Source organism: Ictalurus punctatus, chromosome 18 (genome assembly GCF_001660625.3).
Source record: "Ictalurus punctatus breed USDA103 chromosome 18, Coco_2.0, whole genome shotgun sequence".
NCBI lineage: Eukaryota > Metazoa > Chordata > Actinopteri > Siluriformes > Ictaluridae > Ictalurus > Ictalurus punctatus.
In genome coordinates this window covers 11,886,443-11,903,203 of record NC_030433.2, presented here as the reverse complement: position 1 = coordinate 11,903,203, position 16,761 = coordinate 11,886,443, and the positions used below count along the sequence as shown (strand labels likewise).

Genomic DNA, 16,761 nt, shown 5'->3' with positions numbered 1-16,761 from the left:
TGTGGTGGTTGGGGGGTATTTGGAGGGTATGTACTGTATGTGTGCGCATCCGACGCCTCCACTCTCTCTCTTCCGGGCTGTTACAGGTATCTTTCGGCGTAAAGGTTCTCCATGTTAATGGTGGATAAAAGAGAAAGGAGGAGTGTGCCGAGTGATAAATTGCACTTGTTATAGCAAGCAGTGATTTGTCACTCTCCCTGCGTGTCTGACCGCATCTCAACACATCTTTATCTCCCGTCTCTTCATCTTTCTGCGTGAAGGGAAGCTTGACGGCAGCTGCTAAAGTGACATTGCAGTAGTTTTTTTTTTACCCTTCCTCCCCGCATTTGACTGAGAGCTGACGTGAAGTCAGAATTGTGTTACATCCGGCATCGGTACATGTCGATGTGTGCATGCCCGTATGTGCGTCTCCCTGTGCGCGTGTCCGTGTGTGCGTGTCCCTGTGCGCGTGTCTGTGTGTGCGTGTCCCTGTGCGCGTGTCTGTGTGTGCGTGTCCCTGTGCGCGTGTCTGTGTGTGCGTGTCCCTGTGCGTGTCCCTGTGCGCGTGTCTGTGTGTGTGTGTGTGTGTGTCCATGTGTGCGTGTTCCTGTGCGCATGTCTGTGTGTGTGTGTGTGTGTGTCCATGTGTGCGTGTCCGTGTGTGCGTGTCCAGCCAGTGAGAGCAGGCTTCACTCAATTAGCAGCAGAGATCCAACAGAGCAGAACTGGCCCATTTCATACATACACCAGGCCATGACGCTGAAAATCATTTTTATGACTGACAGCTTGGCTTGAGGGATGGGCTCTATCCCAATAAATCATCAAAATATACTTTTTCAAGGGTATAATTCTACCTAACTGATAAACTCCATTATTACACTTTCCTTTTCCTAGTTTCCTTTTAAATTGTTGAAGTATAGGGGCCCAAGCACCACAAGTTTTACAGATGTCCTTAAATTCAATTGCAACATGAATTGATTTTCAAACATCCATAGTAGTGTAAAACATTTGGTTGGCAATTGTCATATTTTGAGATTTTGTTTATTACTTATGTAATAAGTTTGTGTTACAGATTACAATTATAAAATGTGTTCATCTGTAAGTACATACAGGAATACATATCTTTTTTTTCAAACACGTATAGCGAAATACAATACTATTCACTAGGGCTGGGCAAAATATTAATATTATAATACATTATAATCACAATATACTATTCAAAGCAGATTTGTAAAGTTTTCTACAAAAGTTTTGAATCAGTGTAAACACTAATTAAATAAAAATAAATAAGACATTAAATAAAAGTAGCATCAAACTCATTAAAGGTTGCAAACCCTTATATCACAATGCCTATTGTGTATCGCAGATGATTTCTTGACATATCGTGATGATATTTATGTCACAGCGCCCACCCCTACTATTCACGACTCCTTGTTTCTCGTGTGGTGAATGAGGAACTTATTGAACATCTCTCCAAACTTTGCAATTTATTTTTTTTTTTGCTGGTTTAGAAAGCCCATGATCTTACCGTGCTTGTAAAAAAAAGGGAACATTTGTATTGTAATTGTAATTTTTGTGATTAATTGTGGTTAATATATCTTGGGAGAAGAAGGAAGCTGAATTTGAAATGAATCAGGTTTAAGAACAAGTTGGAACAAGTCACAGTGAGAAATGATTGCATGACACAACCCCCGTGTTATTTGCTCTTTGGTACATCTCTGGATGCCTATCGCTTTAATATAACTGTATTTTGCAGTAAAATATCTAAAGGGAGCCATGCTGGGCTTGTTCCTTATTTGGGTTTTCCTGTGGTGTGAGGTTACATTCATCATTTCGTCAAATTACTTAGGTTTTCTTTTTTTTCTAGGATTTTGGCATTGGTAAATCATTCAAATCCAAAAAGGAGGGATACTAGAGATGAAGGCGTGAATGAGAAAAAAAAGATGAAGTATAGAGGAGAAATGACCTAATTTCCCCCTTCTATACCACATCTATTTTCCCCCTCATTTCCCCTGCGTAATTCATCCATTTTATTTCATTTGCATTGCATTTATCTGCGAAGTCAGACTTACAAAACTGAAATTGTGAACATTTTTCTTAAGCATATGGGAGTTGAAACTATAATGCTTCATTTGGAAGCTTTGTTGTTTAACCGGATTAGCTCCAGGAAAGGCAAAAAAAAAACAAGAACGTTCCTGACATTCAGTGCTTGGACCTCTAAAAAGTAAACAGAAATGGGCAGTTAAGCTCCCTTTATATTAATTTGTTCCTCAAATTTGTTCCTCAAACATATCATATATCATTAAAACATCTTCAAATACCAAGATATGGAGTAGTCCTTTTTTTTTTTACCATAATGCTCACTTCACTTCTTGCCCCCTCCCCCACAGAACCAGCTATAATAATTACAAGAAAGAGTTTAAAATGCATTACAGGGAAAAGCCTGTAGTGTGTGTAAGATAATCAGACTCGCAAAGAATTTCAGTCTCTTTTTTATCCACTAATAAAGCAAGGTGATTAATAAAGGAAAAAAGCAGCATGGCATATCAAAGCTGCTGACCTCCTTTCAGTCCAGCTGCATCAAAGCGCAAGGTTATCTGCACGACTGAAAGCTCTTCCTTTCTCCGTCTTCAATAAGCTGTTTTGACGTTAAGCTCCTAGCTTTTCCAAAGCTGGGCCTCTTTCTATCAAGCCAGGGTCTCTCGTTTTCCACTGATGCCTTTTTGTTTGTTCCTCACATTCAGTGTGCGGTGGCGAAGAAAAGCAAACTGGTGAGTTTAAAAGCCAGGAGAATAGCTGTTACAGATAACGTGGATGTGTTCAGCTGTGAGGGTTAGACAGGATTATAATGCACGCATGTGTGTTTGTGTGTGTGTGTGTTTGTGTATGGGTGTTTTTTAAAAAAAATGACTATTCAAGACTGAGTGTGTGCGAGTGTGTTGGGGTTAAATCTGCGCCGTCTAGTAAAGCAAGAACGCTATTGTGACCATCTCATCTCTAACATGCCTGCGTGTGCTTGCTCCTCAGGTCGTCCCCTCCCTCCCACGCCATCCTCCAGCCTGCTCCCTCCCGCCCCTCCTCCTCCTCCGTCGGGCCCTCATCCCTCCGTCGCTCCCTCTATCAGGGAGTGTCAGATGCCCCTGCTGGACAGCGGCTCGCCTCACGCAATGCTGGAGCCGCCTGCCGAGGACGAGTTCTGCCCGAACTCTTACCTGCTCCGAGCTCAGGCTTCCAACGCCGCCGCCGCTGCAGGTAAGAAGCTGCAATAGTGAATTAGCACCTCCTGCATTACTCCTTCCATCACATCCTGCCTCCATCACGTACTACCTCCATCACCTGTCTCTGTCTGTCTTCAGCTCTCTCCACCGCTCACACTTCAGAGATCGTACACTGAAACTTGTATTCCCAGATGAATCTTGTGCAATATATTGAACACTTTAATAAGGTTGTGAATTGAATACATATGCTTATATTAAGAATTGTGCAAAGATTTTCCTGATTCTGATGAAGCATAAAGATGGTGAAGTTCATTTCCCGCTGGATGTACTGCATCTCATACCTTATACTATGATGGGAGGTCGCACTGATTTTAGTGCTAAAGTGTTGATATTTCTTTTATACTTGCATATTGTTCTTGATTATATACTTAGCACCCACTCTGGTTCACTAGAGCACGCTGTAGTTAAAAATAAATGCCAATTTAGAAAGGACAGACATACACGTTGTAGTCATGAATTTGGAATATGATCATACGTTTTTTAATAATTATGTTCCAAAATGGCAATTTTCATGGCTGAAACTGAAACCAAATGATGTTTCGAAGCCACTGAACTGAAAACCAAAAATCAGGCGGGCTGGATTCGCTTTTTGTTTTGTTAATATTCTTATATTAAACAATAATCAATGTTTTTTATTCTTCTGAATGTTGAAATGCTTGAATCAAAAATATTAATCAATTCATTGCTTCATGCTTTATTGGAAAAAGTAATAAAATAAACAGTTTGTTTGCCTTCAAGAAGCCAAATAAATTATACAAAGGAAAAAAAATCCGTTATTATTATTATTATTGTTGTTGTTGTTATTAAACTGTAAAAAATGAATTTAATAGACTAGACAAGGAAAAAATAAGAGATGAAGTGTATATAAAGATATATAAGGATATTTTATATAAGGATATAAAAAGTAAAAAATACACAATACTGAGTAAAATTATTTATTTTATTTATACGTGTGTGTGTGTGTGTATGTGTGTTAAAATTATTACATTTGGTTTTAGGAACTTTTAATTTTATTAATATTGTTCTGCTATTACATTTTTTTTTAAATACAATAATAATAAAACTCTAAATACCGAAACAGAGGAAGTACTTTCAATTAAAATGCCAAATTTTTATTCTTTATTTTTATTCCAATTTTTTTCTTTTCTTTCTTTTTTTTTTTTTTTTACAAAAACACTTGTAAAAGTTTTTAAAAAATCTTTACATAATTGTGTGCTGTCAGTCAAGAGTTTTGATACTTTTACCATTTAACAATTTTCTGTAGCCACATTGTAAAAAATGGATATAACAAAAAACAAAGCTGTTTATTGACGCAAATACGATAGCTGTACCTTCATGATGATTACGGCAAAAATGTTTATTCTTTTTTTTTTTTTTTCCATCAGTGGAGCCTGGTTGAACTCTGCATTTCCCCGTGTGTGATATTGGAAAAATGATCCCAGTATCATTCTCAGATCACATGACTCTCCCGTAATGGTTCTCGTCTTATTGAAATACGAGTCGTGTATGTATGAGGCATCTCCGAGAAACACTGCTGATGTACTGGAGCGTTTATTAGGACGGAAAAAACAAACACGTGTTGTTGAGGAGTTTGAAATAGCTTGCGTGAGAGGTGTGAGAGCTGACTCTGGCCCTGAGGGAGGCAGGTGAGAATTGAGAAGTGGACGGGATCTGAGATGATCGCAGTTCTTTTACACTGAGACCTCACGCTGTTCCACTCTTTCTGTAGCATAAATCCTTTTGCATGGGGCAAACTTAATGTTTTCTCTTCGTTTGCGATTAAATCAATCAACGTCAGATTTTTTATTATTATTAAGAAGGGATTTAAATTCTATTTATGGTACTGTACTCAATGCTGCTGATATCGTATCAGCTTGTGAGCCTGATCACATGTTTGCTAATGAGAAACGTAGATAACTCCTTTTCCACTGTGGGATTATGAATGGAAATGACCTGTTTTATATATTTTTAGTGAAAATTAATTATTATTGAATTAATTTTTAATTATTGTGAAGGACCTTTTTAAAATTCGAGCGCAAAATTAATTGAAAAAATTTAAGTAAAGGTGATATAAAATTGCAAATCTGTCAAACAAAACAAAAACCTGGTGTTACTTCATGTCACATGGCTTCTCGTGTGTTTTTTTATGTTTATTATTCAGATTTAATGTTTACTATTCATCCACTGTCATCTACTGGCTTATTACTTAATTCTAATCATCACAGCTACTGTTTCTTGTTCTTTAATAGATTGTCTATGTACACTTCCTTCACTATCAACTCGCCCCTTTTGCTTTCTTTTTATTTCTTTTTATTTTAGATGTTTCGTAGATCATCTATAGACTCTCACTTCGTTCCGAGTCCTATCATAATTTCTCATTCTGTTCATGTATACTCTGTTGGTCTAGTATGACATGTTGGTGAGACTCAGCTGGTAGGCTTCTTCAGTCTATACATGGTGAGGTAAATATTAGTTATCGAGCAGTTCAGTTTGGGTGAGGCTCTGCCTGCTGTAGCCTTAGATTCCTGTTTGAGGAGTGGAACCTGATGTGGTCTTCTGCTCATGTAGCCCATCCGCCTCAAGGCTCAATGTGTTGTACATTCTGAGATGCTTTTCTGCTCAGCGCAGTTGGAAAGAGTGGTTATTCGAGTTATCCGTCCATTCTCCTCTGACCATCAACAAGCTGTATCCGCCTGTTGAACTACCGCTTACCGGGTGTATTTTGTTTTTCGCACAATTCGGTGCAAGCTCTAGAGACTGTTGTGTGTGAAAATCCCCAGAGATCAGCAGTTTCTGAAATACTCAACCAGCCCTTCTGGCAAGAACAACCAGGCCACAGTGAAAGTCACTGTGATCGTTTTTTTCCCATTTTGATGTTTGATATAAACAATAACTGAAGCTCTTGACTCCTGTAGAGCTATAAACAATAACTGAAGCTCTAGACATGATTGGCTGACAGGATAATTGCTTGAATAAACCTGAGTATAACAAGATGATCTTAGTCAGTGAGACAGAGGTAATAAATGTGAGGTAATAAACCAATTACAGACAAAAAAATGAAGACACTTCAGATTGTTGGATTATTTTAATTATTTAAAGTAATTCATTTTTTTAATGTAGCACTAGATTGTTAACAAACCTATGAATATATCATCATATTATATAATTAATAGTGTTGTGTTTTATATTGTGCACTGGCCCATTCACACTCAATACATTGAGAATTGTTTCTCATTTCTCTACATTCAGTTGTTTTACGTACTAGTAAATATAAGAAATTACACAATTCTAGGAATTACCAAGCGATAAAGGAAAGGGAGGGAAAAAATGGCAACTGACATGATTTTCATTGTAATTGTCATATTTTCATAGTTGTGCCTGAATTCCATATCACATTTTGACAATGTACTGAAAGCTCAGTGTTTATATGAAAGTTGAGGGTGTGTGAGAGGTGAAGCAGTGTGTATGGATCTGTATGCATTTGATCAATGACACCTTTGAATTTAAAGAGCGTTTGAAAAGCCGTCCTCCTGCTGTGACATAAGTGAAAGCTATTTCTTTCAAACATACACACACGCATTATATATATACACTCAGCAAAAAAAAAAAAAAAAGTCCTCTCACATTCAACTGCTTTTATTTCCAGCAAATTTCTTAATGTGTAAATATTGTGTTAACATAAAAAGACTCAACAACTGAGATATAAACTGAACAAGTTTCTCAGACATGTGAGGAACAGAAATGGAATAATGAGTCCCCAAACAAAGCGGGGGTCAATATTTAAAGTAACAGTCAGTATGTGTTGTCCTCCAGCTGTTTTAAGTACTACAGTGCATCTCATCCTCTTGGACTGCACCAGATTTGTCAGTTCTTGCTGTGAGATGTTACTCCACTCTTCCACCAAGGCATTTGCAATTTCTCGATCACGTCTGGGGGGACACATGCTTACATGTAATTTTCCACTGCAAGGATGATTAGCTGTCCTTCCTGTCTCCCTGTAGCACTGTCTTAGGTGTATTACATTTCAACCATTCCAGTTTAAAGACATTCATGGTAGGCTGATTGGCATGTCCATAGTGTATGAATGGGTGTGTGAATGTATATGTGATTGGGCTTTGTGATGGATTGGCACCCCGTCCAGGATGTACCCCATCTTGTTCCCCATTCTCCCTGGGATAGGCTCCAGGTTCCCCACAACCCAGTAGGACACGCGGTATAAATGAATGGATGTTCTGGCCACATTCAGTCCTCATGCCTCCCTGCAGCAGGCCTATGGCATGTTCACGCAGGTGAGCAGGAACCCTAGACATCTTTCTTCTGGTGTTTTTCAGAGTCAGTAGAAAGGTATCTTTAGTGTCCTAACTTATTGTAACTCTGAACTTAATTGCCGACCGCCTGTAAACTGTTCGTGTTTCAAGAACTGTTCCACAGGTGCATGTGCAGTAATTGTTTATGGTTCATTGAACAAGCATGAAAAACATTGTTTAAACCCTTTCCAATAAAGATCTATAAAGCTTATTTGGCTTATCTTTAAATTATCTTTAAAATACAGTCTCCTGAAAAAGGGATGTTTGTTTTTTTGCTGAGTGTTTCAGAGCTTTCAGAGTCAATATCTATTTTTTGTTGTACATATATCTAATTTTAATTGTAACTAAATGTTTTGGTTTTTTTTCTTTTGCTGCAATGCCAGCGCTTAACAAGATCAGCTTCTTCACGTATCTGCAGTTGAGCAGCGCTTTATTGGAATTGCTTTGGAAGTTCCCATTTTTAGCATAACAATCGTGTTCGCTCTCCTGTGGCATTGCATTCGAGCTGATTGCTTTTACAGTATAGTGCAGCAGCATCAATCATACAACAACAAACTAAGCGTGCCAGGAATAGGCCAGGCTCAGGTTCACAAACTGTGTGGCTCACTCACTGCGACTCAGTGACTTTATTCTGTTCTCCTTCTGTGTGTGTGTGTGTGTGTGTGTGTGAGTGAATGAGTGAGTGCATCCTCTGCGAATCTAGCTGTGGCTATCAACATTGTTATGATTTTTCTGTTAGTTTTTTAACTGTGCATATAGTCAGTGTCATAATAAAAAGTTGGACGTGAAATACAATACAGTAACAGTTGTACTCATTCATCTAATTATCCAGTCAGCCAATCATGTGATGACAGCACTGCAGTGCATAAAGTGTTATAAAATAAGTTAACGTTCACATCAAATATCAGAATGAGGGAAACATCCATCCATCCATCCATGATTGATGGATGGATGGATGGATGGAAACAGTATGATCTCAGTGACTTTGACCGTGGCATCGTTTTTGAGTATTTCAAAAACTGCATTTATTTTTACACACCACAGCCTCTAATAAAACATGCACTTAGCAGAAAAAGCAGAACAGGTTTGCTGATGAGAGATTTCAGAGGAGAATGGGCAAACTGATTCGAGCTGACAGTAGCTGCGTTTACATGGACAACAGTAATTCACTCTTAACCCGATTAAGACCATACTTTGATTAAGAAACTACCATGTAAACAGCAATTTTTACTTACCTTAATGTAATCAAGGTTATACTCGAATTAAGCTCTAATCGAATTAAGACAGGTGGAGTGCTCCTGTTTTAGTCGCATTATGGACATGTATTATAGACATGTAAACACCTTAATCACATTATGAACCTCGAGTGAGTTTTCACCACATTTTGCGATGGGACACGATCACACACGGCAGTTCTCAACATTTTACGGCGAACAAGAGAGTTCGGCTGCGTCCCAAACCGCATATTTGCCTACTGTAGGCCTGTATTGGGGAAAAATACATGCATCTCGGCTACTATATAGACGGTAAGTACGCGGTTTGAGACGCAGCCCACGGCTTCAAGCAGTTGTCTATTAGCACTTGTAGCATCACAAATAATTAACTGCACTTAAAGCGTTCATAAAAAATTTAAATAAAAACACCCGAAACTGTATACGGTACCATAACGAAGACGATACGTGAAATTCTGGAGGGATGTCAGACGGTGTGGCGCGGTGACGTAATGACGCAGGCTGTTAATCTAATTATGTTCTATAACATGTAAAATGGGAACATGACAGGAGTATTCTAAAAGCGACTCATGTAAACACCTTAATCACAATATTATCTTAATCAGAGTAAGGTAATTAATTAGATTACTGCTGTCCATGTAAACGTAGTCAGTAACTCAAATAATCACTCTTTACAACCATGGCGAACAGAAAAGTATTTCAGAGCACACAACCCAATGAACCTTGAGGTGTGTTGAGCACTCTGAGATGCTTTTCTATGCTCAGAACATTATTACTATTTATTATTATTCATTTTCTTAATTTTATTCATATTTTGATGAGTTTCACTCATAAAAATGCACATCAATTCTAGCAAAAAAGAGATATTAGCTAGAATTCATTTGTATTTATGTCAAACATATTTTCTAAATGAAGGAAGATTTCCCTAAGGTAGTGGCATGTGTTTTACACAGATCTATAAGATGTTTTATGAATGCCATTTTGAAATTTAACATTAGCACTAAGTACTATGTACTCACATATTTAACTTGCAAAGTGTCTATTAGTATCTATGTTTGCGTATTAGATTCTGAGTAATTATTGCTTTATGACACCACATAAACTTGGTATTTTTCACATAAATGACTTACTTATTTTACTTAATTACTTATATACATTCTAAAATCTAATTGTAGGTATGTATCAGAAATTATCTGTCATTACTGCATACCTACATATTAAATACTAGGTACTTACTGTACTGAGGTTTTTAGGTCAAGGTTTAAGAAAAATGTACATCTCATACATATAAGGTAATAGACTTCATTTACATATTTATACACATGTGTATATAATAATAATAATAAACTTTATTTTATAAAGTGCCTTTAAAGCAGCTTCTCAAAGCTCTGTACATAAAATCACAGTCCACAGAAAAATAAAACAAATAAAAGTTAATAAGAAAAAAACAACAACATTAATAATGAAAAATAATTATAAAACAATCTAAAAAGACATCAGCAGTCGAATGCAAGTTTAAAAAAGTGTGTCTTGAGAAGAGCTTTAAAAATGCCAAAAGTCTGGGCTTCCCTGAGTTCAGGAGGAAGAGAGTTCCAAAGTGAAGAAGCATAGATAGAAAAAGCCCTGTCACCCATAGATTTTAGGTGTGTTTGTGGAACAGTTAACAGTTAACACTGTGAGGAGCGCAGTCTACGATTTGGGGTGTAAGGGATTAATAAGCCAGATAAGTATTGCGGAGCCAATCCATGTAATGCCTTGTATGTCAACATCATGATCTTGAAATCGACACGGAACCTGACCGGGCCATATAAGTATGGATGAATTGTATATTAAACAAATAAATTAATGAAATAATAGTAAAACATATACAACAGAGGTTTGTATTTTTATTGTAACTTGTTCTGTTTTTTATGTTACTTGTGTTACTGTTGTTCTGAACAACAAAGTTTCACTTTAGGACTTCATTTCCCATTGATTTGGTATTTATTTGGTAAAATTAAAAGGTAATTTAAAAATGAGTTAAAAGAATTTTTTTTTAAATGTCCTGAGTTTCCTCAGTGCCTTTTTTTTAGAACCAAGTTTGGGTCATATGACGATATAATATCGATAGCGTGATAATTGATATCACAGTGGAGCAGAGATGCCTTCAAAATAATGAAACTGTTTCCAAATTTAAAAAAAAAAAAATACTGTGAAGAGCAGTAAACAGTAGTAAATGAAACAAAGTCAATATTTGGAGTAACAAAAAAAAAAAAAGAAATTAAAATAGTACTCTTTGGTACAGTTAGTGCAGTTTTATAAGGAAATGAGCTGTAAGTTTTATTGAGCATCTTGCAGAACCAGACACAGTTCTTCTGGAGATTTTGATTGTCGCACTAGTTTCTTATTTTTGCAGCAAAACCCAGCAGCCTTCATTGTGTTTTTTTATGTCTGAAAAGTGTCTCTTACGTAATATGCTGCTTTGTTTAGTGACATACAAACATTTTTCTGTAACATTTTATTTTGTGCTAGAAAACTAATATTTGGGAACCTAAAATGTTTTTTGTACTGAATTCATAATGTAGAAGTCATAAAAGAAAAAATCTATAACAAAGTTTGTACAAAAAAAAAAGTTGTGGTCATATATATTAGAGATACACCGATACTAAATTTCTCAGCCGATACCGACAACCGATTATTCAGAGTGATATCGGCCGATAACGATAGTTCTGCCTTCAGTACCTTCTTTTAAATTAATAATGATACATTTAAAAGAATTCTGAAAGAAATACAAATAAAAACTTTATTGTCTCCATTCCAACAAGTTGTTTCACAGTAACTGTCTCATAAACAGAAAACACATTACTCAAATTAACATTAACACATGAACTAAATTCTGAAGATTAAAGTAAGACGTCTTAACTTATTGAATGTAATTAATTCATATTAACAGAATTAATTGACTGAATTCTAAAAAACCTCCTTTTAGTCTCACATTCACTCACCACAAACAAAAGCATTTCTACTTCATCACTGAACATCAAACTGATAATATATATCATCAACTTTTTTATATATTAACATTAACTGGATATGAAACATACTACTCTACAAATATCTTTTTCTGTGCACTATATACTTTTTTGTCAATTCATCTTCAACTTAAATCTTTCAACGGTGTGCTGGCCCTTAAATTCAGCGCGAGGGTGAGCGGGCATCGGGGGATGGGGGATGGGGGGGGGGCCTTTTTCGGTGGATTGACTCGATGCCGAAACTTCTGCGTCGTAAAATGTACTTCCGGTGTAAAATTTCAGAGATGACAGAGTTTACAAACTGCAGTTTTGCCATCATTCCAAGCAAGATACATCATCTTTACACACAGCACAAAATCGATGTGTTTTCCCACCCTCTTTTGATTGATAGGATATAATCGGCCCTGATCATCGGGAAAAATAGCCTTTATCGGCCGATACATCGGTGCATCTCATATATATATGTGTGTGTGTGTGTGTGTGTGTGTGTGTGTATATATATATATATATATATATATATATATATATATATATATATATATATATATATATAAACCTTTTTTAATAATTGTTTTTCTCAGTGTAAAATCTTTTTTCTATAAAGATCTGAGTTTGTTCATGTAAAAAAGATAATTTATTTTATTGTTGAAAATGAAACAAAGTATAACTGAACGTTTTTTTTTAATGCAACACCACTGTACTGCTTTAGCAAACCTATTGTATATATCATGATACGCATCATGTATTGTAGAAATGCCTTTGAACTTATTTAGTACTTTTAGAAAATGTGTTCAGCAAATGTGGGATGTTCCCAGCTGCTAATACTCCCCGATTCAGCAACTGCTTCCTGACCTTCTCATTAAAATGTGGAGAAAATCTTTGCATTACAGCGATGTGGGATGTTATGACTAATCACTTGGCTGACAGCATACAAGGACTGAGTATTTATTTTGGTTAATGATGAGATTTCATTCCAGTAGGGCCGAGGCTGAGAGTATGCCTAAGCATATGTCAGGGATGAGGAATAGATTCTTACTTATATAAAGGATTACTCCTGACTTAGCTGTAATCTTCTGAAATCAGATATTGCAATTTTTTATTTATTTTTTGGGGGGCAGTGTGAACTGAGTACTGAATGATGAATCTTTAGTACTTGTGTAACCATAATCCATATAATCACTGAGGGTAATTTATGCAGATTTCTAGATTTCTTTTTGTTTTTGTTTTATTTTGTTTAGAAAGATTACATGAACAATAGGGGTTTTAAGTAAATGCATCGTTTTCACTTGAAGATAATATCCTTGAATCCTAAGGCTATTTTAAACAATTATTTAGAGCAATTTATAATTCAAATTTAAATTGTATTTATAATTTATTTTGGATTTTAGTATTTTGATTCTAGTTAATAAACAGGCTTTTTAAACATTCTAATTTGTAAATTAATGTAAACAAGTGTACTGTGGTCCAACATGAAGCGGAGATACAGCAAAAAGTGGATTATTTTCCTATCTACATCGCATCCTGAAGTGTTTTACTGCTTGTATTCAATAGCAATTTGCTGACGATGACAATTTTTTATTTATTATTAAAATGACAGGTCATACTTTTTAACTATTAATAGTTATAGTTAGGTATTTAATGTTACAGAGTTAGTTCCTGTTATCTCTTCCATCATTAGTTTTGTTCATTCTCTTGCATGTCATGTTACTGAGAAAGCAGAAAGTTGTGAAGACTTTCCTGTGGAGGAAAACGTACTGATACTGGAGACTCCTTCCATAAATGTTAAACAAATATTCACAGAAGGCACCACCATATTGTTTGTTAAATAAGAGCATGTTTTTAAAAAAATCGGTTTATTATTAGTCTTTCATCGTAGAAGTCGCCATGAATTTGCTGTTACTATAGAAACGACACCATGATAATAAGAACAAGGGCATTGCTATAAACCTGTGATTTCAACAGAGACATGTGGTTCAAACTTTTTTTTATACGACTCCATTTCAGAGCTCTGTGCTAAAGCACTGCTGCAGTGATCCCACATTTACGGCCCCGTGTTAAACCGCGAGCGTGACCCGCTCTATTCAGTGCCCAGGCTCCCAGCAGGACGTGTAATTGGTATGCGCTGATGTTCTGCTCCTTGTCTTTGGCCGTGCTGCCGTATTACTGCGAGCAGATGATGGCTCCTGCTGAAGGTGTTTCAGGCAGCTACTCAGAGCGGCTCTCTCTGAGTCGTGCCCTTCGCCAGCCTCCTCTCGCTTTCTGTCGTGTTTTATTTCTCATCTCTTAGCGTTGCGGTGCTGCTAATGTATTATTCATATGTTGTTCCTGTTTCTCCTAGCTATTTCTGGTATCTTTATAAAAAAAAAAAAGAAAGAAAAACAAGGAAATCACAGAGGATCGTAAATGTTTGATCATTCCTTTTATTATTCCTTCTCTTTTTTCTTTTTGTCTGAAATAAGTACCTTAGACAATGTTGACTAGACACACAGACATACAGACGTGTTATATTACAGACTGAAATAATGATAGTGGTGTAATGAATGGTATTTTGGCACATTTTGTGGCTGCATTTAGGGCACATTTGCAGTCTGATCTCAGGGGTGCATAAGAGGACTATTATTACGCTCTAATTACTGCAGATGAGTAGCCAAGGCCATGCTCAGAAAACGATGTGAGCGGAATACGTAAAGTCTCACTCCGCCTCGCCCTGTTCCTCTTCTCTTCAGAGATTTTCACATTCCATACTCTTGGTCATTCATGTTAAAATGGTGCGATCTATTTTTATTATTTATTTATTTTCTAATGAACGATCAGCGCTACTTCCAAGCTCTGCTCTGTATTTTCACATCCTCGGCCAATCCTGAGCCTGAAACCGATCTGAGGGTTGTGTGTGATTTTTTTCTTTTCTTTTTTTTTTTTTAAATGTGTCCAGATAATATTCTGGTAAAATAGTAAAATATTGCTGGCCTGCTAGAAAATAGCTTGGTCAATTTCGCAGAGAATTAGACAGATGAAAGAAAGACAAAGAGCAGCTCTGTAAAAACAATCTCGTTCACACACACATATATACACACACATATATATATATATACACACACACATACACAGTAAACAGTATGAGTCAGGAGCGGAGCAGCTAGCTCCATTACCTCAGCTGTCTCCAGGCTCCTGCTGCCACATTTAGATTGTGTCTTTTATCATTCCAAATTGACATTTATGCTTTTACTCGTATTGTTTTTCCAAGGTTCCCACCGCTCTTGTCGAGCAATTTATTTTAATCCATGTCACGGCGAGGCCCTCTAGCCTAGCGGAGCTTAGCCTAGCGACGGTAATTTCACCGTGGCCACACGGCAGCGAGGCACCCCGCGAAGACGTCCTCCGACCTGCCTTTGCTTCACCCGCGCTAATTACTTTCAACGTTTTCCTTCCCTCTTAGGCTTTCTCATCTCTCTCATATTGCTTCCTTGTTTCCTTTCTTTGACAGCTTAGAAGAAAGGCAAACACAAGTTTCCTAGATTATTACCGACAGTGCTATCCGTTTTCATGTCCTTATTCTCTGAGAGAATCTGGCGAGCTGTATATTTCTATTTTTTCCCCGCTTTTCAGTTATTGCCTCACTCCGTCGTTGCAAGTTTTTTTTCCTACTTTGCATTTCCTTCACATTCCCGCCATTTTCTATTGATTCTCCTTAAATGTAAACGTGTCTCTTTGTTATCAGCATGATGAAAAGTGGCTTTCAGAGTCGGAAGTGACAGTCGGGGCAAAATGGGCCTCGCGTCGCGTCTCTCTCTCTCTCTCTCTTTCTCTTTCTCCTTATGTGACTCGCCGAGTATTTTGTCAGCTCCTGCCGTTTGCTCACTGAATCAAAACTCAATTATTCATAAACACTGTTAAATGGTGGGGAACGGAAAAGCTCGGGGAGAAAGAAACACGGGCTGGGGAGGGAGAAAAAAAAAAATAAGACAGAGCGAGAGGCTGGTGGAGATGAATGAAGGTTGGTGGCAGGAGACGGAATGGCTGCACAGCTGTTTCATGTTCCAGTAAAACGGATATCATAAAGCCTGTGATGCGAACGGAAATGTGAGAAAGGCAGCATGCTTTGACTGCTATACAGTCTTATTTGCACTCCGTGTTTTGAAAGAGCAGAACAGGATGCCGATCGGCGGCGTTTTTCGCCGAGGAATGAACTGAGAACTTTCCTCCTGAAGTTCCTTATTTATATACAGTGCAGCACAGTGAATTCAGTCTGAAAGAGCGTCAGAGAAATACGGCAACACTTTAAGACTTGTCATTGTCTTAGAGCATTTGAATGGGAAGAATTACTCAGCACCTGTTTTACATTCAGCAGCATCTTTTCTTAAAGTCGGAAGTGTTTGATAATATTTAGAACAGCAGTGTCTTTTTTTGGGTTGTATTATTTTGGTTCATAACACTGGCTATGCTTTTATTATTGTTACCTCTAGTTCATTTGGTGTAAGATTGATGTTCTTGTAGAATTTGCTGAATTCTCCTAACATGTCAGTTGCCATTATTGTACTCGGGGCCAGCACGAAAAGCAGATATCAGCATTCCGGACAACAGCCAGGTCTTTTAACAGCTAGTGTCCTTGTAGAGGGGAAAAAAACAAGACAAAACAAATGGTATTTCAAAGTGGCCTTGATTTCTGCTGATTGCGTGCACTGGCGTAGGTTATAGGTTGGATACGTGACTGAATAGCAGGTTATAAGTCATTCGAAATATTCCAACATTCCATTCCATGCTTGGACTGATTTTTTATTATAACACCATTAGATCATAATTATATTATTATAACAACATATTGCTGTTTTTTTCCCCAAATTTAATTTTATTTTATTTTAGTTACTATTCTAACCATTGTCCTAAAATGAAAAGAGTTTGAGAGCATTATAATCATTAAAATCTGTCTAATAATAATAATCAAAAGTGTGTTTTT

At 36.9% G+C, this 16,761-nt stretch overlaps 1 protein-coding gene across 2 annotated transcripts in view; it reads left to right on the top strand.

Moving 5' to 3' along the window:
* tenm2b (teneurin transmembrane protein 2b) overlaps window positions 1-16,761 on the top strand; it is a 345,071-nt gene that overhangs the window by 225,914 nt on the left and 102,396 nt on the right. For both annotated transcript variants that reach the window (XM_017493324.3, XM_017493325.3), the window contains one exon: window positions 3,007-3,231. In XM_017493324.3, the coding sequence (XP_017348813.2) occupies window positions 3,007-3,231 (225 nt within the window). The remainder of the gene's footprint in view (window positions 1-3,006; window positions 3,232-16,761) is intronic.